The sequence below is a fragment of the Stegodyphus dumicola genome, chromosome 3, assembly GCF_044657685.1.
Source record: "Stegodyphus dumicola isolate Sdum_Otavi_A_Nest chromosome 3, ASM4465768v1".
NCBI lineage: Eukaryota > Metazoa > Arthropoda > Arachnida > Araneae > Eresidae > Stegodyphus > Stegodyphus dumicola.
The window spans coordinates 184,776,780-184,802,902 of NC_140770.1; the positions used below are offsets into that span (position 1 = coordinate 184,776,780).

Sequence of the window (26,123 nt, forward strand, 5' to 3'; positions counted from 1 at the left end):
AATATATAAAATTTAATTAACACTGAGGAGCTGAAATTTTGAGAGCTAATTTTTTAAAAACTACTGGTGCGATTTTTACAAAACTTGGCATAATTTGAGTCGTAGAATCGAAATATGGAAAAAAATCAGTATGCCTCATCGGAAAATTTCCGATTTTGTATCAAAATACCTGTAGAACAATGCTGCATATAAATCTAGTATATATCCTAAGACGCGCTTTCGAGAGATGAAAAAAGCAAATTAAATTTCGTCAATTGGCCCTGTAGAACGGGAGATACAGAATGGTCTTTTTTACTTCCTTGTACGAAGCAAAAGAAGTATCGTGACCGTGAAAAATTTCGGTTGTCATATTTCAACTAAAATATCCATTTGACAGTTTGTGAGTTTTTCTAAACAAAGTTTTTGCGCGACATCTGTATATGGACAGAATAAGGGTCTGTTTTCCAAAAATGGATTTAAAATGGATTTAGAAGAAATGTTTTCGTGACGTCTGTACGTATATACGTATGCATGTATCTCGCATAACTCAAAAATGAGTAGCCTTTGATCGTTGAAATTTAGTATATGGAACTGCTATAACATGTAGTTGTAAATCTCCCTTTTTGGTTGCGATCGGCAGCACCAAATGTAGTATATAAATTATATACATTCAGTCTGTTACTAAGCTCGGTGAGCTTCGTATATTTAGTCTTATATGATGGTAAATTGCGCATTTTTTGCTTTAAAAGTGATTGAATTATGTTGTTCTTATGTTCCGATTAGGGTTTTATGCCTTTAGTTAAATTTGCATTTAATAGTTGCAGAATTATCAACAATTTAAAAGTTGTATAAGTGTGACTAAGTTTAACGGAGCAGCTATTTGTTTACATTTGAAACTTAGCAAAGTAGTAAATTAAGTCAGTTTCTGCACCTTCAGTGTCTTTTTGCCGAGTGTAACCAGAAGTAAACTTTCAGTTTTGTGCACAGAAATATCTTCATTCCTGCACGCGGGCCGAATTGCTTGCTTTTGCACAGAAACTCTAATTTTAATTGTAAAATGTGTTTTTTAACTGTATTTGGTGTTTAACGTTTTTCAATATTTTTCAATTTTCAGTGAAGATATTTTGAGTTTTTATGCATTTTTACCTTGCCACGAAGTGAGGATTGAGTTAACTGAATGAGAACTAACTATATCTCTAATGAAATTCGAGGAAACAAATTTAAATGAAATGCAGCAAAAAATGCGTAAAGGAAGTCATGTACTAGTGTCTATAATCAGAGTTTTTTGCTCAATGTCCTTTCTCAACATTTGTATCACTGTAAATTCTACTTAGTAACTGTAAAGAAGTTTATTTCGTACTCCGTATGCAGACCATTCTAAACTAAAACGATTGCCGCAATTTTTAGTAAATTTGATTGCTTTAACGTAACTTGTGTTACGGCTGAATTCCACGCATATTCTGTAGGGTTTCGTATTTGATATCTACTTCATAGTGCGCGGTATAACAAAATTTTGATTCATAGTTAACTGAGCAAGCCTAAAAACCTAAAATATATAGCAATCATCTTTTACGCAACAAGTTATTTTCAGGTAACAAACTTAATTTTTACAGAACTGTATGGTTTACTTTCTTACTATATGGTTTTTCCTTAGTCATAAAACGTGGTAGTTGCATCCATCTTCGTCATTTCGAGAAAATGGAAATTCAGATAGAATACTTAATCTGTTTGAATCACCGAAACAATGCTGAAATGCTTATTTATTTTGACAAGTGGTTTTTTGTTACTCCATTGTATTAACTCTCAAGAAAAAAAAAAAAACCCGATATATTTATTATCATCTTCTATTTGAGATTAAGGTCACAAGATGAAGTGTAGGATATCCCAGGACTTGAATCTCTGAAAAAAAAAAAAATTGTCTACAATTAGGATGGGCTTGAAGTGTAGCTTCTGCATTATGTAAAAATTTACAAAGGGTATTAAAAGTACTTGTATATTTTTGTACACTAACTTGCAACAGTTAACGTGTAAAATATGAATATTAATATTGGCCAACATAATTGGAAAACCAGTTATGGATAACAACTGCATACATACCTCATCCAAGAAATATAATATGGAAACGTAATATATTCCACAAGATAGAATGCTGCATAATAATAAGCTTATTTACCCTAATGCTGCTATTTTAATTATATTAAAATAGCATTAATATATTTTAATTATATTAATATATTTTGATATACAGCATTAATATATTTTAATTATATTAATGCTGCTATTTTAATTATTTTAAATTCATTACAGTTAATGTAAGTTTCTATTATGTTATTAAGTTGTATAAAAATAACAATTCCATGTTAAAAGAGATTGTACAATATGCATACGTCAACTCTGAGCGGCCCGGGTTTTCGCTAAGAAAGCACAAATTTCCCCAAACTACTAGGAGAACAAATTATTATTTTTTTTATTTTGATGTAAAAAATCTCCCGGTATTTCATACCTGGATTTGTGTACTTTTGATATATTGTCTTAATTTCTGACATATTTTAATGTGCACGTATATGTACGTATACGGCCTTGCCGCTTACAGGGAATCCAAAAAAATACACATAAAAACATGGCACTGCTATAAACAACGTTTACTAAAAACGTCATAACGTAAGACTGTAAAGTAATTCAAAATCAAATTTTGAAAATGTAAATATCTGTACAAAAAACCGTGCTAGAACCTTAGCAAATCTTATAATCTTTCAAAATTTGCGTAACCAAGAAAAACGTGGTAGGAAAAGGAGGAAAAGGAATTGTTAATAGATACGTATTTAGGCAAGAGTTTTTTGGTTTTCTAAAAAATTTGGTTTTCTACTCTTAATTATATCGCCAATTTACAATTAATTAATATTTTAATTCCTAGTCAGTTTATTTGCTAAATTTCTCAAAGTTCCTGCTAGTTTAAATTTCTTTTTTTAGTTATTCACAACATTTAGATTTACTTTTGGTTTTGAGTATTACTATACCGTTGCCTATATGGATGATGAAACACGAACTGAGTAATTGAAGAGTTAGGTTTGGAGGCAACTTCCCCTTGATAAGATCTGTCTATTGCCTCCTCAACAATTATTCACTTACGCAAATTATTTGGTCTTAAAATTTCTTTAAAAATTTTTGGATTTTTTGGAATATTATATATTTTTTCATGGTTTTAGATACGTGCACTTAATTTACATATACTCTTATAATTTAAATGATATTGTAAATTAGTTCGCAGAAATAATTCATCTTTTATTTTTGAAATTAATTACATAATTAAATTTAATTAATTATGAATTAATTAAATTTAAATAGAGAGCTGTTCTAAACATCATTATACTACTCTACTCAGTCGATCTTAAACCTAAAAGGACTAGCATTAACTAGTTGTATGTTGCAGCGTAATATTTGAATTATGCTGAAATTTGAGGATTTAATGCAATATTTAAATGTAAACATATCCATCTGTTAAGGTCTTTGCAACTTTTGTATAATTTGCAATTATATAATAAATGTGTGATTGCGTGCTCAGTGTGAAAATGCTTATTAACATTGCTGTAAAGAATATCTGTGAAATATCTCGTTGAGGCGGTTTCTAGTGCGTTCCGACTCTACGCCCAGTAGGTACATTAATACGGTGGAGCCATGTAAAATCATGACGAAGTCCTGATGCTTCGTTCACGTGTCTCTGTCCGTTTCCCCTAAAATCAGACCTAAATTTAGTAAATCGTAGAGAGTAGAGACGTATAAAGTTTGTCTGTATAGAATGGTAAAGTTCAAATTGCACCCTCGACTTTTGAGTTTTATTCTCTGGAATAGACTTCTGTTATAAATGAACAAGACTGTCTTTATTGCAATAAAATGACAATTGGTTGGTTAATTTTAGAAAAGCATGCTCTGCTAAGTAGCAAAGTCTTGCACAAATGCGCAAGATTTTGCTACTCTTTATTCTACTTAAACTTTCTATACTATATCGTTTGAAAATAATAAGGGCGATAACACAATTCTGCTTACTATTTTACAACTGCATACTTCTAATAAATAGTTCAAAAGTACATTCAAAATTCGAAATTAAACTTTTCTACGTTGTATAAATTTTTGAAACGGAAATCTTTAAAAAGGAGGACTTATGAGGTTGCACAAGTCGCAATATAGAGGGACTCCCCTTTCCAAAGGGGCTCCCAATTTTTAAAAGATTCACATATCCCTGTATCTTAAGACAAGGGCCCTTAGAAGTTTATGTGAAAAGTCTCTAGATCTTCCTATCTGTTTGCGATAAACTGCTACTGATAAATTACCTTGCCTTAAAAAAAGACTTAGAATGTCATTCTATTCCTATTAACTATATTGCCTTCTTGCCTGACATTCTGAAGTAGTGATTCTCGAGCTTTTTTGCCAATGCACCGGCTTTCACCATTGCTAGATCATCCTCCTCTCCTTTCCAAAACTTGAAAATTACATATATAAACTTATTTAGATTATTTCTTAAAATGTTTTATTAATTAAACAAAAAAAAGGATAAATCACAAACTAAAACTAAGAATTTAACTGCTAAATAAGAAGCTGTCCGCATTCCCCGATTATCTGATTGAAAACTCATGTTCTAAGCTGTTTGCTTTAGATTCTCAGCACTATTTCTGTAATTTATCTTCAAGTTATGCATGTATTTTTCCTCCACCTTACCAAGATTTTCCACCCGTAATAGTGTAGATGTTCGTTAATTTTGTTATCCGGTGAGAAATTACTTAAATTGGAATTTTGTACAGTGACATGTACACAACGCGAATTTGCATAGATTAAAAAAAAAAAAAAAAAAAAAAAGTTATCTTTATCCTGTAACAGTGGAATAACTGCGCTATATTTAGTTTCGTGGAATTGATGACTGATTTGCCGTTCTGCTAGTCTTCTTTCCACATCAGACAGATGGCGATTCACAGTATCAGCAGCTGTAATTCTAGGAACTGCAGGAGCCCCATTTTACATCAACAATGATGCGAATTCTTTGGCAATCTGTCATTTCGGTGATATTAAATAACGATGTTGTTCCCCCCTTTGTTTATTTCCGCCTTTAACTACTGTTTACAATCCATACTTGGTATTTTTGAAAATATTTTTTCTTATTAGTCCAAAGGGATTTGAGTCCCGAAAGTCTATTACTTTCGTTTTGGCATTTCGCGTCGGACTCCTATAAATGTCGGTCCACTGTTGCCACAAAATGTTAGAGTCCTGCATTATATTTGAAGAAATTAAATAATGAAAAATCTGCATAAATGTATGTCTATTTCTCACATTGTAATAAAACAACGATATCTAGGGCCATCCAATTTTGAATGACGTAATCCTACTGCAAATTTAGACATGTGGAAGACCAAATTTGAAATTTGGAATTTGTTTTATTATCTATTTCATATTTTGCAAAACTTTAACGAATTTTTGAGTAACAATGATTTCATATTTTGCAAAACTTTAACGAATTTTTGAGTAACAATGATTTCATATTTTGCAAAACTTTAACGAATTTTTGAGTAACAATCTCAACGATTTAAAAGCGAACAATGGCAACACTCTACGGGGGGGGACTTTTTATCTCCAGCGCGTAGAACTGTGTATCGGAAATTCTAAAGATGGCTCATTTTAAAATTATTTTGCGACATTGTTTTTGAACTAAATTTTATGCTTTCAGTGCAAAGAACAAGATATTTAATAAATAAAGGTTAAAAAAAAACGTTAAAAGAAGCGCCCCTTTAGACGTAATTTGAAATCTGAAACACTTCAGAATTTTTTTTTTTTTTTTTTTTTTTGTGTCTGTGTGATTATTTTGGGTTTTTTCCCCCTAAACACTGTTCTGATTGTCAGTCGAAAAATTTGATAGGCGCAAAATTCGACTTTTGTACATTCTCTTAAAATAAATTGTGATTCATTTATAGCACGCACATCATATTGATTGTACTAAAAGCTTTTAATCTCCTAATAAAATGCAAAATATTCAACTTTTAATTCTTTTCCAAATGAAGAAAATTTAAATCAGTCTTCGTGCAAATTGAATTTTTCCTTGGCTTAAAGTTAAAGTTTAATTTACAAGACTCATCTCGTTTTAGAAATTAGTAATTATTAAATGCAAATGTTAGTATATCATTCGAGGCAGGCCTAATGCAACACTGACCTTCAGCATTTAATAATTCATTAATCCATTGCGTAATTCATATTTACAAATATTATGAAAAATGTTTTAGATAGCAACTTCGATTCGTATATGACTTTAGTCACCATCAATGTTATTTAATCTAAATTGATTATCACAGATGTTGATAGATTAATCATTTGTGATATCGTACCAGGCACAGAATGAATTTTACCGGTCAACCTACGTTAGGGAAATAGCTCATAAAACGGATGAATTGGAACATTTTACAATAGCAATAATTTACCTAAAAATTTCATCTTTCAAAATATCGGTTCAATTCATAGTTGGTTAAATGTATAGTATAATTATTCTCATTATGAACTGTGGTAAGCACAGATGGAGATTGCAGACTACAGCGAATTTAAAAATTACTGTTTCTTGCTTCAGCCAGTATAATTGGCTGAAGTATTACATTTTCCTCTTTTCGACCGCGGTTATACAGATCTGAAAACTCCGAATAGTGGAAAATTTCAGCTTATATATGGCAATGAAAAATTCTGATATTTTGGGTACTAAGAAAGCCAAATTGCTTTTATGTAATTTTAATTCCATATTTTATTTAGAAATAAAAGTTTCTTTAAATCTTACGAGAGTTTTCTTGAAATACAAGCTATCTTTTAAGCTCTTAACAGTTGCAAGTAAAAAATAAAAAGAATTTTCCATTATTGAGACGACCCAGTAGAAATAATCATTAAGATATGGAAAACTGAGCTTTCAACAAATGTTTTAGTTCGGTAAACTGTACAGCTTACAGCTTTCTTCAAGAGATTGTAGGTGATCATTTAGAGGTAGGAACTTTCACTGTCCCACATAATAAAAAGGTATAGATTCTTAGCAGTTGAATTGAAGAACTTATATGAGTTTGGGACGTTATTTTGAGATTTCCACACAGTGCACAGTATCAGATACAGCTGTTTGGCTACATGAAATGTACAGGAATACAGAATCCGTAAAACGGTAGATGTCATCATCATCATCGCGTGCGAGAAAGTACTTAGAAACTCTAAAGGAACTGAAACCAAGAAATGGTACCTATAGCTCTATTGCATCAAAATCCTTAGTTTTTTGGAACAAGAGTGTAAATGTTGGAATAACCTTAAACAAGCAAAAATCATTTTCTCATATATTCCTCGAATAAATCTAATTTCTCGAGCACTGTTTTAAATCGTCGATATTTATGGTGCGAACTCTCCAGTGCTTTACACCTGAAAATCCTAAAAAAAAATCTTGGGATACCATAAAGCTATATCAATGACATGCATGTTTGCATCACTGAAAGAATAATTGAAACTCATGTATACAAAGTCGTCAGTATATAAAGTCGAATAAGTGTCTTAGCATGTCAGTATTTGCCGAGGAGAAGAAAGAGGCTGATAATGAAATCTTTTTGCATCAAATTTTGTCCCATCTTTCATGAATCCAGTCCTAAAACAATGCAGATGCACTTTGTATATGTGGAAAGTTTACATTTCCAGACGCTATTTGCAAATACAGATGGTGTTTGTGTCTGAGACAGCATCTGGATGTTGTTTCATAACTGCATAACTGACTTCTGTTAGAATGTACTGCAAAATGATTCTGGATTAACTAGGAGCACTGTGGACGAACCTTAATTGAAACCAGGGTTAAATAAGTTTCTCTTTTAAGTCCTGACTGAAACGTTACTGAAAATCGCGGTTATCAGACGGCAGTTGAAAAAACAAAACAAAGAGGAATAAGCAATATTATTATTAATCAGAAATACTATTAACATTTTACCTTCATTTTTAAGCAGTTTAATTAGCAATTCTATTTCAGAGCCATGTTCGGAAAACTGCATACGTTGCAGCTTTTTCGAACATACGGGGGGGGGGGAAGGGTAAGTCCTTGAAGTTTTAATACTAAGGGCAAATGCCGCACGTCCTTCGTTCTTTTTCATTATGGCATCCGGTTAACATTTCTTACTTCCAATACACGAGGACGTTCAGTTAGTTCTCGCCAATAAAGAACGTAATGCCTGCTCCTGCAGTATACTGCAGTATATTCAGCATCATTTGTTGAATGTTTTATAACTCGTCTGTTACAAATTTTATTGAATGTCATTTGTCTAAAAATTGTCATTTGTCTTTATTGTCTGTCATTTGTCTAAAAACTGAGTTTTTGAAGGAAATGGTGTGGCAAATGCAAGATAGTCTAAAGATAGTTTAGTTTTATTTGTAATTATCAAACCTATTCACTATTGTATGAATACAACATAAAAGTGGATTTTCCAATCCGCACCTCAGAACAGAGATATCACCGGAGCCAAAGGCTAAATTAATAATCTTATAATTTGAGCAAAATGCTATAGGAAAACGAATTTTAGATTTTAAGAACCCTAGCATAAAATTTTGAAGTCTTCTGACTAGAAGATGTGTTGGCCTCGCCAACATCTTTATTGAGCACTATTTACAATATTTACAATGATCCATATAACTCAGAATATGATAATATAGTGATTATTACAAAATGAAAGATTGGACAAAATTCTTTTAACAATTATTGAATTCACGGACATAATACAGACATTTTAGACATAGATTCAGTAATACAACTGAAAATATTTATGTATATAACAATACCTCATTATGATATGATAGATAAATTCCATGAGTCTAGATATAATTATTCGACCTTTATTATTTTTGATTAATTTACATAAGAGGTCGATTGTCAACGCTTGTGAAAGTTCTTGTCGTGTAGAAGCTGCACTTGGGCATTCGACAATAATATGTGCAGCATCCGCTGTTATTAGACCGCATTGACATTTACATGCTGTGCCTCTAAGTTTAAATCTATTTATATAGGAGGAAAATACTCTGTGATTTGTAAGAATTAGGTTAAAAAAGAAGTCACCACAATGGTCGTTTCTCCGATACATTGGGAAGTAATTTATAGGTACATCTACCGGTGTCGTCTTTTTGCCATCGTCTTTGCCATTTCTCTAGGGCTTTGATCTTGGCTATTCTTGATAGATGACTTCATGGTAGTTTACAATCCAACTTCTCTGATGAGTAAATTCCCATCTTTGGCAATTAATCAGCTTTCTCGTTTCCAATGGAGCCTTGATGGCTCCTTATGCAATGTAATTTACTATTGTATGAATACAATAGACTTAGCTTGTTTTAGGAAGCTGATATTTATAAGCCCATTTCGTAAGCATAAATTTAATATTTTCGGTTGTTGTTTTGTTAAGTAAGATATTTCTGTTAGTGGCGCGGATTGCTTTGAATTTTAGAGGCATTTCCCCTTCTTCGAATATTAATTTGCCGTGATTATCAAATCCGCAAATTTTACATTTCTTCATTTTTAATTATTACAATTTTAAGATTGTTTGTTCAAAAAGTGTTATGTGATGTAACCTATTTCAAAAACTTCAAACCAAAAGTTTCTCACATCTATACAAACTTCAAAAAAGCTACGTCATTTACTCTTGCAATATTGTTACGTTATTTTCTTCCTTCTCGTTCGTACAGGTTTCGTAAATTTGGAGTAAATAACGTCTACGACACTTGAAGTATCGAAACACACTTTAATTAGCCATAATCAAGAAAGCTCCAAAGTTACTTTTACAGTTGTCGAAGATCTACTATAAACACGCTGGAGCAATCAGCGACACAGCCTTCACACTGTTAGGCAATAACGGTGGAGACGGCTTCACTGCAAAGCACCAGAGTACACTCCCGACTCTGCTCGGTCGTTCTCGGAACTTCACGTACTGTCGACACTCACCAAGCTACAACTCGCGATGCATTCGACGACACACAGAGCACAGCTCCCGACTCTTCGGTTCAGTCGTTTCCAGGAGCTTAATACACTCTCTCGACGATGCACTAACCGTGATATACTAAGAGACTCTTTGATGCACTCGACGACCCACTCGGCACTCGCTGCCCGGCTGTCAACTCGATCGACTCCGCACGGACTGACTAACTCGAGACACTCTAACTATCTCGCACTGACTCTCCGCGTACCAGTAGGGGGTATATAGTTTTTGGCTTGTGTTCGAGAACATTCTGGGCTAAACCGGTAAGAATTCGTTCCAGAAGGTTCTCCATGGAATATCGCCAATTTTGCCTCCAAATATCGCCAAATGGGCGATTTTTTGCCAAATATGGCAATCCTGCATTCTCTTCCCATTTTATGGCAACCCTAAACTTGCTTTGCGGGGAAGCTATCTTACCGTACCTGTACATTTCGTAACAATATTATGTGCTCTACTTAGTGCACTTGGTCACCCATACAGTGGTTAGGGAAGCCGACTGCGATACCAAAGGGTTTAGGTTCGAATCCCGGAGAAGGCAGGGCTGTAACTGTACCTCCGTTCATAGGATGCAAAAGTGGCTCACCTGTTAGGTGCCTGCATAATAAACTGACCGTTTCTTCTGTCCTCATTTGTGGGCGAGCCGAAATCGGGTGAGGGCTCGCGATTGGAGGAAAAAAGGTTATGTAACTGAGGAAACTTTTCTTTGCGGTATAAGTTATAAAATGCTGCTTAAATTCTTTGCGTTGCGTATATAATTACAACTCTGTTCCATTTGCTTGCAAGTTCTCGGGTAAGTTTAATATCTACAAATAATGGGAGTAACAAATATGCTAAAAGGAAACTGGCGATTATTACAGAATAGATATTTAGAAGAGAATGCATTACTCAGTGGCGATTCTGTTACGTTAATCAACGCTATTTTACAGCTTAATAAGAATTTTAGCTGCACGAGGTTATTTTAAATTATTAAAACCAGCCAAAACATACTCAAGACCTCTTTAATTGTCCCAAAATTAAGTTTCGATAATGAACCGTTTTACTTTATGCAGCTCACCATCGAAGGTGCATATATTCACATTCTCTTGAGATTTTTTTTAAATATGCAAAAAAGATGCTTATCACAAATATGTCGAAAAATTAGATAATTGCCTTAAATATTGTTGACTGATGTATAAGGGAAAGGATTAATGTGTTTACAGTGTAGGGTTTATATTTATTTTAACTAACATTTATGTTAAGTTTAAACTATCTTTCCTGTCAAGCCTTACTTTCCCCTGGAATTGCCAATGCCAGAGTATGTAAATTTTAGTAGAACGCGCAAGGATTCAAATTGTCAGCGGAAGTAATCTGAGTTAAATAGAAGGGAAACGAGTTCGAAAGTGTGCTTTCTTGCTTCACGAGCGTGGAGGTGGCTAGTTAGAAATTGAAGAACCACGCGTTTCGGCCTGTGTGCTTGCCTCAGCAGATTGTTAATCTTTCAACGTAATATTCAGAAGTTTGCTGAATTATCAGCGGTATCTTAGAACGCGGTGAGGTTAGTTACGTTTAGAGAGCCTCGTAGTTAGTCACTTGTTACTATTCTTTTCTTAGTTTCTTACTTTTATTTTACCGCCGGGTCGGCGTAGTTTGTGAGCGTCAAGAGCACGCATTTGTAATTTCTAAAGTTGAATAAAAAGGGATTTAAACCCTTCTCAAGACTTTGTCTACTTTCCAGTTCTTAGCAGTCACCACTATTGTTGCGTGCAGATTGGAAGCGCGCAACGTTACATTGGCGCCCGAACACTTGTCGAACTGAAATGGCCGAAAATTGGATGGAAGTTGCTGGACAAAAACAAGAAATGGCAAGCCAATTGGAAGGATTTGGATACCTGGTCCAGACGATGAGAGCGTCAATCAAGCCAAACGTCATTTTCGAAGGAAAAAATTCGGTGGCGATATTTCTAGAAGGCCTCGACAATCACTTCCAGCTCTAACCAGTGCCTGAAAGACAAAAAGTTGCCATCGCCACATCTGCACTAAGAGGACAGGCCGCGCTATGGTGGAAGAATATAGGCAAATTTTTATTAGGGGAATTCGGAGGCCAGACATATACATTTGAAAATTTCAAAAAATCGTTATTAAAGGCCTTCCCATAGTGAAAGGTCGAGCAAGGCTAGAAGCCGAACTATATAGTTTTTATCAACGGAATATAGAAGAATTGACGGACTTTATTCTGCGAAAAATTAAGCTGACGGATATGCTGTATGGGAAGAAACCCGACGCGGAGATTATTGAAATAATCTTACCAAGATTGTTACCTGCTGTTCAAGACTACTTCGAAATTAGAAACCCAAGCACATTGCAGGAACTCTTCGAATTAGCGGTCAAGTTCCAAAATCGCAGAATAGCGGAAAAAGCTAGAGGGGCATCGTATTCTCAATGTATCCGAAGGCAAGCTTCAAATGAGCAGACTAGAAATGCAAACCGCTCTTATGGGGGAAAGAGCTATCAAGCTAACTCATCGAAGCTCGAAGGTCAAGGCCCAAAAAGGAAATTTGAAAACAACCGTCCGCGTACCCAGAAGGCAGAAGTTGAAAGGACAGCTTTAAGCGAGTAGAGGGGCCTGTGGAAGCGAGGGTCCAGACCCCGGAAGTTTTGAAAAAACCCTCAAGAAGACACTTAAATACGGTCATCGTAAAGAACTCACAGTTACCAATTATACAAGTCCTGGTTGGCGATGTACCAGTAGAAGCCCTCATCGATACAGGAGCAGAAGGTAATTTTATGAGTGATATTTTTTTTAAGAACTGTAATAGGTTTAGATTATTTAAAAATAAAAACACAGAAATCATAGCAGCGCAAGGACAAACTTGTCATTGTATTGGAAAACTATCTTTAAAAATACAAGTTCAGAACGAAAGCCTAAAAGTATTAATTTTTGTATTAAAAATTTGCAAAGTCCACTTATTTTAGGTATGGAATTTTTAAAAGCCGCGAAGGCCAAACTCAATTTTCAGGAAAGTTCTATCGTGCTGGAGATGGATCGGAGGGTGGTGGAAACAGTGGAACCGCAAGTTGACCTTAGCCATTTGAATGACCATGAAAGTCAAGCCATCCAGCAAGTGGTGAGTACTTTTTCAAACTTGTTTTCAGAACGGCCTGGTAGCTGTCAAATAGTTACGCATGAGATACAGTTAACTGCCGACAAACCCTGTAGGACTAAACCTTACCGCTATGATAAACAAAAAGAGCAAATCATAGAAGAACATATTCAGGAAATGTTAAAGAACAAAATAATAACGCCCATAAATAGTGAGTACGCGAGTCCAGTCGTACTATGTAGGAAAAAGAACGAGTTTCCTCCTTCGGATAAAAGGGCTTGGAGGTTTGCTATCGATTACAGAAAACTTAATAGTATTACTAAATTCCCAGTTTACCCTTTGCCGGTTATAGAGGAAATTATTAGAAAGATTAAATCTACAAGATACATGGCTACTTTGGACTTAACGTCTGGCTACTATCAAATAGCTATGAGACCCGAAGACATACATAAAACCGCGTTTATAACAAAATCGGGCACTTATGCATTTTTACGCATGCCCTTTGGGTTGTGTGGGGCTCCATCAACATTCCAGAGAGCTATGGACATTGTTCTAAAGCCTGTCCTAGGAAAATCTATCTAGATGATATAGAGTAGTACGTTGGAACAACATATTAAAGATCTAGAAGAAGTTTTTAAATTATTAAAAGAGGCCGGTCTTACAATTAACGCCTCAAAATGCAAGTTCGCAACTAAAGAACTTAAATATCTGGGTTATAAAATTTCGCAAAAGGGTATAGAAACTCAAGATTCAAAAATAAAAGCAATCAAGAATTTCCCACCTCCCAACACCGCCAAGAAACTTTCTCCTTTCCTTGGGTTATGTTCTTATTATCGGTCATTTATAAAAGATTTTGCTAATATTTTTGAACCCTTGTTAGTAATTAAAAGAAAGAAAAGTAAATTCACGTGGACAGCAGAAGCAAATACCGCATTCGAAAGGTTAAAAGAAGCGCTTATCAATGCCCCTGTTTTGAAATTCCCGGAGGGGGACGAAAACCTGGAAATTGCAGCAGATGCGTCGGACTATGCTGTGGTGCGGTTTTTATGCAAAATGGCCATCCTTTGGCATTTTTTAGTAAAACGTTGAATCATACACAAAGGAATTATACAGCTACAGAGAGAGAAACATTAGCCGTATTAATGGCTGTACACAAATTTCGAGTTTATTTCGGCAAAGCGCCAGTAACAGTCTTTTCGGATCATGCGGCTGTTGGTAGACTTTACTCGGGGAAAAACCTAACGCCCAGGTTAATAAGATGGGCTTTAAAACTCCAAGAATATAATCTCATAATCAAATATGAACCGGATAAGGAAAACAATGTAGCTGACGCACTTTCTCGTATAAAACTGGACGATGAAGGCAATGAACTTAAATGCGCTGTGTTGACTTCAAAAATTTTAGATTCTAGAGATACAATTATTGCTGAATTGAAAGCTGATCCTGAATTTGGAAGTATCTATGCGTATTTGAAAGACCCGAAAGCTTTGAGCACACAGCTATTGATGCGATAAGAAATAGAGCAGAAAACTATGAAATAATAGATAATTTATTATTTTATACGAAAACAACAAACGAAAATCTCGAGTACAAACCAGTCATCCCAGCCTCGCTTCGATTAAGCATTTTGAAGGAATTACACTACGCGAAAACAGCGGGTCATTTAGGGTCAGAAAGACTTTAAAAAGGGTACGCGAGGCGGTATATTTCCCGCAATTATACAAAATAGTAACTGCGTATGTCAGGTCCTGCAATCAATGTCAATTAATAAATGATATTAATTACAGCCCGGCCGGGTACTTAAATAGCATTCGCGGTACATTTCCGAATGAAATTTTAAGCATAGATCTTCTTGGTCCTTTCCCCCAGAGTGAGTTAAATAAAAATCGTTTTCTTTTAGTAATTGTAGATCATTTTTCAAAATGGACAGAAATTGTTCCACTTAAACGCGCGTCAGCCAAAACAGTCGCAGATGCATTCTTGCACAGATACATTTTAAAATACGGTGCACCGATAAAAGTCATTAGCGATAACGGTAAACAATTCGTTAGCCAAATATTTGAAAACATATGCACTGGACTTGGCATACGCCATATCAAAATGGTTCCGTATAGACCACAGGCAAACATAGCAGAAAGAGTTAATAAAAACATTGTAAAAATAATTCGAAGTTATGTTAGCACATATCACAAGCGCTGGGATGGCTACATAAATGAGTTAGCTTATGCTTTAAGAACGGCAAATCACGATAGTACGGGAAAAACCCCAGCAGAATTATTTTTAGGACGGAAGTTAATTACGCCATTAGATAAATTATTCTTTGTGCAACAAAGAGAGCAAGAATTTAAACAGAAAGATGTGCAAACACTTATTGACCAAGGGGTTAAAAGCTTGGATACGGCAAGAAATAGGCAAAAATTATTATTATGATAGAAAACGCCGTGAAGCAGATTTTAAAGTTGGAGATAAAGTGTTGAAGCGGAAATTTTCTTTATCAAGTGCCCCAGACAATTTTACTGCAAAGTTAGCTCCAAAATTTGAAGGCCCCTATGTAATTCAGGAAATCAAGGGAGTCGTATCGTACCTTAAGAACGAGAGAGGGGAAATCTGTAAAGCAAGTCCCAACCAGGTGAAAAAATATTATAATCAAAATGATTTTGAAATCCTTAAAAGTTTCTTGCAGGACTCAAGCGTAAAAGAAGTAGAAGGTCCAGAAGTAACGTCATCCGTTCCACCACCCAAGAAGCAGAGAACTGAAGAGAAACCTAGCCCTTCTACAAGTCATGCGATGGTATCGAAAAGAAGAAATGAAAACGGTCGGACTCCAGCATTTAAGAAATACAAGAAAGCAAAGCCGCCGCGTAAAGAAACTTTGGTAAAGAGGAAAACACCACTTACAACGTATCGCAGTAGAAATTCTACATCGAGAAGAACGCTTCCAGGACCAGAGAGTGAGGTGCAAACAAGGCCGCCGTTCCCGAGAACGAAAAGACAGCAGGAGGAACGAAAAGACCACCACCAACAGAAGAAATTCAAGCATGATTCCAGACCGGAAGACTCCAACACCAGCCGTCCAGGGTCAAAACGGAAAAGACAGCAACCCGACGACTACCACTCCGAGAGGCCAGCATGCAGAGGGCGAAAAAGTAAAAGCAACGTGGACCGCACTCGAAGGACCCTAAGGAGACGACTGACGTCGATGAAACCTATAACGTGGGAGCAGTTCTGCCAGAAGAGGATGTCGGAGTTCCAATCATCGAAAACTCAAAGATAAGTTAAAATCCTCTATAAATTTTTTTTTCTTTTGTTCCGAAATGGTATACGTAAATACGAAGTTCTATGTTTTGACTGAAGTCAATGTGTCTCGGTTGAGACTTAGTTTTGTTTTACTTTATTTAGCTAAGGCAAAAGTATTATTTTCTTTAAGTATAAAATCTAAGAACAAGCAGTTTCTGTTGGTCGAAAGACTAATTCTGTTATGTTAAAGCCAAAATTTCGCCGAAGATAAAAATAACTTCGTATTCTTGTATTAATAAGAACTTTAGTTTCAGTGCCGCCAGCTTGGCGAACAATGAGTAAAGTAAAAATTTATTTTTCTCTTATTCATTTTATGGTAATTTGTAAAAATCATATGTATTAGAATTTTGTAAATATACGTAAATACTTGAAAGTTATGTAAAGGTAGAATTTAGTCTAGAAGCATAAAATTTTAGATGCTAAAAGTAAATGTTCAAAAGCAATGAATTCAAATTTAAGTATTAAACTGTAGATAAAATCATGCTTTAGAGCGAAAGCCTGCATGTCTAAAGATGAATGAGGGGGAAGTTAGAATGAATGTGTTTTGTAGGGTTCTCCACCTACACTTGAATTTTAAGAATGTTAAAGTAGCTCGAGTTTTAGAATGTCGAGTAAGGTGTGTCTATTTGGTCGTTGAATTCTAACAAATCATTGTGGTTAGGGGAAGTGTTGCAATACTAAAACACGAATATTCCCGTTTGACACCACACATGGTGGAGAGCCAGGGTAAAGTTAAATTCATGTTTGAATACTTGAATGAGTGTGAATTAAGCAGTAACTAAGGAAAATAAATCGATAAAAAAAAAAAAAAAAAAAAACTTTATTCAGTGTCAAGAAAGTGTAAATTATAATGTATTTAGAAAGATACTGATACTTATTCCTTCCAGATGCTGGAAGGAAGAGAACAGATTGATTGCTGAAGTCCAGGAAAGGTTGCTGTAAGAAGAGAGAGTTAAATAAGTATCTACAGAAATTTATTCTACCTTTTGTGAAAAAAACAGTTTTTTTATGTAAACGAGGCTCTTAAAATTTAGTTCAGAATTGTGGAAACTTTTCAACAGGTCGTTTCTAGGACCTGCTTTCAAGTTTACCAAATTCTGGCAGCGGCAAATGTAGGGTTTATATTTATTTTAACTAACATTTATGTTAAGTTTAAACTATCTTTCCTGTCAAACCTTACTTTCCCCTGGAATTGCCAATGCCAGAGTATGTAAATTTTAGTAGAACGCGCAAGGATTCAAATTGTCAGCGGAAGTAATCTGAGTTAAATAGAAGAGAAACGAGTTCGAAAGTGTGCTTTCTTGCTTCACGAGCGTGGAGGTGGCTAGTTAGAAATTAAAGAACCACGCGTTTCGGCCTGTGTGCTTGCCTCGGCAGATTGTTAATCTTTCAACGTAATATTCAGAAGTTTGATGAATTATCAGCGGTATCTTAGAACGCGGTGAGGTTAGTTACGTTTAGAGAGCCTCGTAGTTAGTCACTTGTTACTATTCTTTGCTTAGTTTCTTATTTTTATTTTACCGCCGGGTCGGCGTAGTTTGTGAGCGTCAAGAGCACGCATTTGTAATTTCTAAAGTTGAATAAAAAGGGATTTAAACCCTTCTCAAGACTTTGTCTACTTTCCAGTTCTTAGCAGTCACCATTATTGTTGCGTGCAGGTTGGAAGCGCGCAGCATTACAACAGTAACGCGAAGACTGTTCAATAAAAGTGATATATTCAATACTGAAATCGGAGATGAACGATTCCTTTAAAAGATACTTCATAATCTTTGAAATAAAAACTGCTATTTGTAATAAAGTGTAAGGATTAATTTTTCGGAAAGCCTTGAATGTGAATTTTACTTCTTTTTTTCTAACAGGAAGAATTGAAATCATACCTGACAAAGCTGTTGTCTCAGAACTCGTCCTTCAGATTTTGTCCTGCTCCTAAACTGCCGTTAGAAGAGAACGATTGCAAACTAACAACCTGTAGGACAGATGATGATTGCCAATCTACAAATAAAAGTTGTTGTTTCAATGGATGCATTTTCACATGTGTTACCAAGATGTCTCCTCCGCCAGGTAATTAGTTAATCTGGATTTAACTAACAAATTATATCTACCAAAATTCGAAAACTGTGTGAGAAAACTCGTATGCAAAGCTTGTTACTTTCTTGAGAGCATTAAATTGATTAATTTAGTACAGTGATACTATCTCGCCATACGTCTTCTTTGAATCCGGAAACTTTCATTGTATACGACATTTACTTGCAGTACGACTAAATAATCTAGTACAAATATACTATCTCGCCATACGTCCGCTTTGAATCTGAAAACATTTATTGTACAAGACATTTATTTGGAGCACGAGTAATTAATCTAGTACAGTGATACTATCTTGCCATACGTCCTCTTTGAATCCGGAAACTTTTATTGTATACGGCATTTACTTGGAGTACGACTACTAATCTAGTACAGTGATACTATCTCGCCATACGTCCTCTTTGAATCCGTAAACATTTATTGTATACGACATTTATTTGGAGTACGACTAACTAATCTAGTACAGTGATACTATCTCGCTATAATTCCTCTTTAAATCCGAAAACTTGAGTCCGAGACATTTATTTGGAGTAGGACTCAAGTACGATAAGTCGCACCGCGCGCACTACACTTGTTTACCTCTTTCCAGACAATTCTACGACTGCCTATGAGCGTCAGTACACCTATTCTTAAAATTTAATAAACAACCAGCGTTACGTGATTTTATTTCACCGCTTAAATGCTTTGTAAATTCATTAATAATAAGTTTTAAGCAAAGTCACTGAGAAGTGTCAAGCAATGAAGACTATTGTTAGGATCATCATGGAGAAGAAACAATGATTTTTGAAAAATATCTTATAATAAATATATTATTGTCTAGAATTATGAGAAACAAATCAGCTGAAGTTGCGAAGGAGTTGAAATCTGTACCTTCCCAAGGATCAGAGACGTTGGAGATTGTAGAAAAATTGCTTTTGATCCGGATAGCATAAAAATGTTATGTATAGAAATTTGCGCAGGGTTTCATTTATGTACAGCATACATTTCACCCACTGCTCTTATATTTTAGGGTTAGAGTGTTATAATAAGATTTTCGTATGAGTTTTTTTTCCCGCTTTTTCTTATTATTAGAAAAGTTCGTTTCGTATGTGTCCAAGGTCCTGGAATGTATTGATGATGGTACCGAGGGGGTACCGCTGTATTAGAAGAGGACTTGAGTAGTTGGAACAGGAACAACAATAATCCAAAAGATGTAAAAATAACTGTACAGGAAAATAAATTTATGAGTTTGTAACATAGTGTCAAACGTCGTCATCACAAAGGCATTCGTTAAACGAGTGTAGTTATTGAACTTTTATTTTGCTAGGCCTTGCTGATGAATATTGCACAGTTCTGTCTAGTGTTGCTTGTCGTAACTGCGAGTTCTGTTGCTGTTTATTTTCAGCATGTTCTTGAAGGTTTTTCTAGATTTTTCTTATAGTTAAGCAGGAAATAAATCTATCTTAAAATAACAGTGAAACTCATTATGAGACTATACAAATTAGAAGAATTTCACGAAAAATGGGTTAAAATATTTGGTTTGCTATATTTTATTCAGAAAACTGGGAATCGGTTGACACCATTTAGTCTTGCTTCTAAACTGCGACTAGAAGACAGCATTTAACTTTTTTCTTAAGCAGTATACAATTACCTGAAAATCGGGCATTTTTCTTTCTTTATTTTTGTCTTTTTTCAGACACGTAAGTTTGGGAGGAAAGCTTTAGTGCTTGTAGAGTAGAGGACCTTTTTACGGGATCAGATCATCAGAATCGTTCGGCCATTGAAGTGAATCGGTTCTTTTTTGAGTTGTCGCTCTCTAACAATAACCTTCATGAAAAAGATTGGGAACGAGGTGTGAATCAAGATCGGTTTAGCGAGGATGTAGTGAAGATCGAAAAAAATCGAACTATCAATGAACCCCGAAGAATCGACTCAATTAAACCGCTGACTTCTGAACTTATTCCTTTCAACTGTTTTGAGATTCCCTAAAATCTCCTTTTTATTCAGAGCTTACAATAAAATTTTGAAATAATTTTTTAAAAGTTGATTAATGATAAAAATTAAACTCACTTTCATCATGGGAGGATAAACTTTCTTTTATCGGCTAAAATGGGAAATCAAGCTTCCTTGGCACACTTCCAACAAGTGCACTTTATGGATGGCAAAAGAACTATCGTTAATTTTTCGCGAATCAACTGCTCGCTCGCTTTGTAAAGTTAATCGATTCTTTGAGTTAGTGAACTAAGAGCATATCTCTATTTTAACCTTGGATCACGAAAGCCTTGTATCAAGAAAAAATCGGTTTACGAACAAATCTGAGCAGCAAAACGTAGCTCGGGTGGCAATGTATTGAGTTACAAACACTGAAATGAGCAATATAATTTCAGCATAATTTTCACTGACACCATTAACATTCGGGGACTTCTAGAAACATCATATTAATATTTTGAGTTGTTTGACTCTCATAAACAAAGCCTGGCAACAAGTGATTTAAGTGAACATGAATTCGTCCTGAAGGAAATCATCGCAGCATTGTCCAACTCCACCTGACAATGTACACCCCAGCCATTTATCGGGCAAAGCTGCACTGATGTTCCGGCTGTCTGGAAGTGGTTGCCTCTATGGTCGCTGGAAGTGGAATGATATAGAAGCTGGATCCGGGTAGACAATGTAGCAGGCCAGATTGTGTTGCACGCAGCGACTTTTAAAGGCTTGGTACTAAATGATATTTTTGAGGTTATCTGCCCTTGGCAAAGCCATGGACTTGGGAGTTGTCCTTGCGCAAAGCCATGGACTTGGGAGTTAGCAGCAAAGACAGAGTGGGCTTGATATAAAACCTAAAAGGTTAGCTCGAAAAGAAAGAAATTGAACAGCTTCAGAAGCAGCAACAAAAGGCTATTGGGGAGGAAATGTCTTCAGAGAAAGGAAGAAGCCCTTGTTCTTTGCGAAATTTGTGCAAAATGGGATATGATGTAGTTAAGTTTAAATAAAAACATTTCACCTTGATAAAGCAGTAGCAAACTATATAATAAGGATTTTCAATGACAGTGCCATGCCTCATTTTAGAAAATTTGAAAATATCAATATCAAATCCACACTGGACGAGGTTTGAATGAAACAGAGCCTCTGTAAATCTGAATCGATTCTATTTAAAGACAAAATATTAAAATATGCCCCAGAAAGTTACCTTATGTTATTGAAAGAGACTCCTCATTCAAACTACAATGTTTCGTCTCTTCTTCCTCATCATTTTCCTCTTAGGCTGCCCAAGGTAGATAAAATTAAATTTTCTTGTTACTTTTTCTGCTTAATGCTGTTTTATCGTAGAATTTAAGAACCTCCATTAGTTTTGCGTTACCAGTTTTTGAACAAGGTACAGTTGTAAAAGTTTAAATACTACAAATATTTTGTGGTCTAGGGACACATTCCACTTCATAATAATTACAATGGGTAAAACACAAATTCAAATTCACGCAAATTTTGAATGACGAACAGCCTTCGGGAACGAAGTGAATTCGTGAATTGTGGTTTTACTGTATCTATATTATATAACTAAAATTAAAGTACAAATAATTTAAGCTAATACCTTACAAAATTGTAGCTTTATTCATAAAATTTTACATTGGTTTATCAATAATTAGTACTTAATGGTATTCAAAATTAAATTTTTCTCTCCGTATGATAAATTTCATCTAATACCGTAGCCTTTTACAGGACTACGTTTCAGACGTATACGCGAATTCTAGCACCTTAATCTTGTAAAGGAAACACGCTTCGGAAGAAATGCACCAAAATTTTATCAGAATTCTTCGGTGCTAAAATCTTTAAAGCCAGTGCTTACTTTTCAAAAATGAGGTTAATCAGTAGTAAAAAAACTGCAGAAAACTATGAAGATGACGGCAACGATGATCATAATGACTACGACAATGATGATCACCGGTGGTCATCATCATAATTCATTATTGACTTCACTACAACTATTGTGCGATAAAAATGAATAGCGCAATAGGCTTTTCTAACGCATTTATGAAGAACGGTCCAAAAGATGCATAGTCAAGACAGAATCACTTTGGAGTAATTGCCTATATATAAGCCAGGCATGACGATTAAGATATTAAAATATAATTGCTCATTAACTGCCGTAATTTTTTTAACTTTAAAGGGGAATATTATTTAAAGTCGAAAAAAATCCGACTTGAAGCAGCAAAATTTATTTAGAACTGGTTTATAACTGTTAATTCTCAAACTATGGAATTTATCGAATTTTTGTTCTGCATATGCCATTTATTGTATTCTAGCCCATATTCATCAAAACTGTTTCATTTGCAGTTATTGACTGGGATGATGAACATGATGTTCCAACTCTTCGAAAAGAAGGTGAAGCTGGTAAGATATTTCTCTTCGTTTTTACTTTCGTCAAAGGAAATATTGACAGAAATAAACGCTGTAGGTAAAAAAAATACGAAGCCCATCTCAAGTCCTAGTTTTTGAGTATACAGCATACAGGGAAAAATATGTATATGAAAAAGTTTCATCTAGCGTAAAAATTATACTGCCAATAGAGCTATATGTGCCTTTATTTTAATGCCAATAGTAAACCAATGCTGAAATTTGTTTTCACAAAATAATCAATTGAAAATGAACATTTGTTGTAGAAGTAACCGAAGAGTCTAAGAATTTAAATATATACAGTTAAATTAATATACAATTTGAAGAATTTCAAATTTGGAGGGAGAAAAATATCTTACTTACAGTATGTGGTGTCACAAGAAGATTAGAACATCATGCAACGTTATTTACAGTTTCATTGCTACTAATAAAGAGATTTATTTCAACTGACTTGACTTTTCAGTGCTACAGTCACTTGCTGAATGGGATTTATGTTGACCAGACAGCGTGTAGTTCTCCCCGTTTTTACTCGATTCATTCTAGAACATATGTGATACGTTTAGAGTTAATCCTACATACCCTGCTAGACAAACAGCGAGTTATCGCTGCGTCCTAAACAACTCACAAAATACAGAAGGCTAAAATAACCTTTTTTTTTTTTTTTTTTTTGCCTTAAACTAAAAAGACCAGGAACAACTTCTGCCCCAGACGAAAATTTCCACCACTTGGAAATCTTCGAATTAATCTCATTCAAATTAAACTTTGATAACATAGTCCAAGACTGCATATAAGAGTAAAAATAAGGTGGCTCAGATATTTTCATGACGCGGATTTAAAACACTGGCTAGCGAGAATGCTAAAGCCGGATTATAACTTTTAAGCAGAGCTGGCGAAAATACAGCAAATCGTCATTGTCGGAAACTTATTTAAACACTAGGAACTCTCAGCTCAAATATGCACAAAGCTAATTTCAATTAAAAGCAATAATAATCTGGTGAGAAATACCTAAAGAAGTTATAATAAAGACTTAAATCGTAATAACTAGTTAATTAACGTAAGATACACACTTTAATTAAAATTTTAGTAAATTTTGCCAATAGGTAAAAAACTATTTCTTTTTAAATCCACCATTTTGTTACGATTTTACTATGACAGTGTTTGTTTCTTTTCAGAAATTACGCAACCATCCAAATTTTTAACTAATCAGGTTCTCTTAAAATAAAGGCACATATAGCTTTTTTTGTATCTTTCACGTATTTCATTTGCCAAATTTTAGTACGCGTTGGTTGTTCAGGTACTTTTTTCCTCATAAAAATTTGTATTTCTCTGCCTCCAGCGTTCTTATATCTCAGCGGATTTCCTGGCCTTTGGTTTCGTAACTGTTGGTCGCAGACATACATTGCCAGCTAAAAAATGATTTAGATGATACAAAGACAAATGTTTTGGCATTTTTAAGTTAAAAGAAATCGATTTTGCAAAAAATACAAAATTTGAATTTTTTACGTTCCTCCGATCCTGTACTAACATACAGGAAAATGTTTTATTATTTGTAATAAACTAACAGCTACGCGGTCAGCCTTTGTCTGGCTTTTAAATGCCAAACGTTAAATTTAAAAACTGCGCAGAATTTTACTCTGCAGAACAACTTGAAAAAGAAAAACATGTATTACATATCACAAAATTACAATGAAATAAGCAAGATCCGTTAATACAAATATTAATTATCCAAATAAATAAATTAACCAACTTCCCGTTGCACGTTGCAAAATCTTAAGAATGCAAATGGTGTAAAGGAAGTTGAGAACTTTGTTTTCTAAAACAATCATGCAAAACTTGTTATATAACTAAAATTATATATAATTAAAATATAATATAGAAAATTACAAAGAAATAAGAAATAAATCTCATATTTTCAAGAGAAAACAGTCAGCAGTCCAGTATGCAAAGCAATGAACTGTTGCTAAAACCACATTTCTAAAAGAATGAAACTATCATATGAAAGCAACAACCAATTATAACTGTGTTTTGTGAATGACATAATTCATACAAACTTCTTTGCCATTAGCTAATAAAGAGAGCGAGAGGGAAAGAAAAAGGAAATTCTTTCTGTTGCGCCTCGCGAGACACATGCGCGTCAGAATAAGAAGATTGCGATGTGCTTGTTGCATGTCCAAAAATCAAAAGAAAAAAAAAGCAACGTTTTATCTCATATTTTTAACAGTCAGCAGTCCAGTATAGAAAGCATTGAATGAAAATCTTTTGCCAAAACCATATTTCTAAAAGAATGAAACTATTCAAAATGATGCGTTAAAAATCGAAAAGATTAAAAAAAAAAAAAAAAGATTCGAATTTTGAAAAAATCGCTTCGAGGTGCACTGGCTCTTGTCTAGATGTAGTACGAGGGCCATCCAGGAAGTAGATTACGTTTCCGTCTGTGTCCGCTAGGGGCGGGGCTAGCGCGACCATCTTGGGGTCAGAGCGTTGCGCAGCTCAGTCTGCATCTAGCCGTGCTAGTGAGAGGTTCGTGCTGTGCTCCGTTCAGATACTGTGACGGTTTGAAATGTCTGCGTTAATTGAAAATCCCGCGAGCTGCGAGGTGCGCTCAGTAATAAGGTTTCTGACTGCAAAAACTGTAAACCGATAGAAATCTATCGGCAGCTTCGTGAAGTGTATGGGGACAACATTATCACTGAAGGTGGAGTGCGTCAGTGGGTCATAAGATTTCAAAATGGCCGAACCAATGTTCACGACGAAGATCGAAGTGGGAGACCCAGCATAGTGACCGCCGAACTTCTCGAAAAAGTCGATGCTAAAGTCCGTGAAAATCGAAATTTCACAATAACGGAACTTTCTTTGAGTTTTCCACAAATTTCGCGAAGTTTGTTGCACGAAATCATCAGCGAAAAGCTTGGTTACCACAAGTTTTGTGCAAGATGGAAGGCAAGAAGAGGTAACGAAGTGGTTGAAGGCGCAGGCGGCCGAATTTTTCGACGAAGGAATTTCCAAGCTCGTACATCGCTACGATAAATGCCTTAATTTGTATGGTGACTATGTAGAAAAGTAGTATTTGAGTGTGGCTTTCATCTGTATATAATAAAATTTGTTTCCTATACTTTGTTTATTTTTTTATTCCAAAACGTAATCTACTTTCTGGATAGCCCTCGTATACTAAATTTCGTAACCCTGAATCTATTAGCTTAAGCGCAGCACGAAAGAAAGGCACACACAGACTGTTGCTTTTATTATATGTAGAGATAAAACAAACTGCATTTTAGAAGCGTCTAACTACAGGAATCTCTAATGATGACTAATTTGTTTA

General features: G+C 34.9%; 2 protein-coding genes across 4 annotated transcripts in view; one reads left to right on the forward strand and one right to left on the reverse strand.

Annotated features, from left to right (window-relative positions):
- LOC118191742 (WAP four-disulfide core domain protein 1-like) overlaps positions 1-26,123 on the forward strand; it is a 159,210-nt gene that overhangs the window by 43,828 nt on the left and 89,259 nt on the right. For both annotated transcript variants that reach the window (XM_035362585.2, XM_085813700.1), the window contains exons 2-3: positions 18,214-18,415; positions 22,745-22,801. In XM_035362585.2, the coding sequence (XP_035218476.1) occupies positions 18,214-18,415; positions 22,745-22,801 (259 nt within the window). The remainder of the gene's footprint in view (positions 1-18,213; positions 18,416-22,744; positions 22,802-26,123) is intronic.
- The window catches only part of LOC118187642 (calmodulin-alpha-like), a 220,127-nt gene continuing 195,725 nt past the window's right edge, over positions 1,722-26,123 (reverse strand). For both annotated transcript variants that reach the window (XM_085813701.1, XM_085813702.1), the window contains exon 5: positions 1,722-1,878. In XM_085813701.1, the coding sequence (XP_085669827.1) occupies positions 1,817-1,878 (62 nt within the window). In that variant the 3' untranslated portion in view covers positions 1,722-1,816. The remainder of the gene's footprint in view (positions 1,879-26,123) is intronic.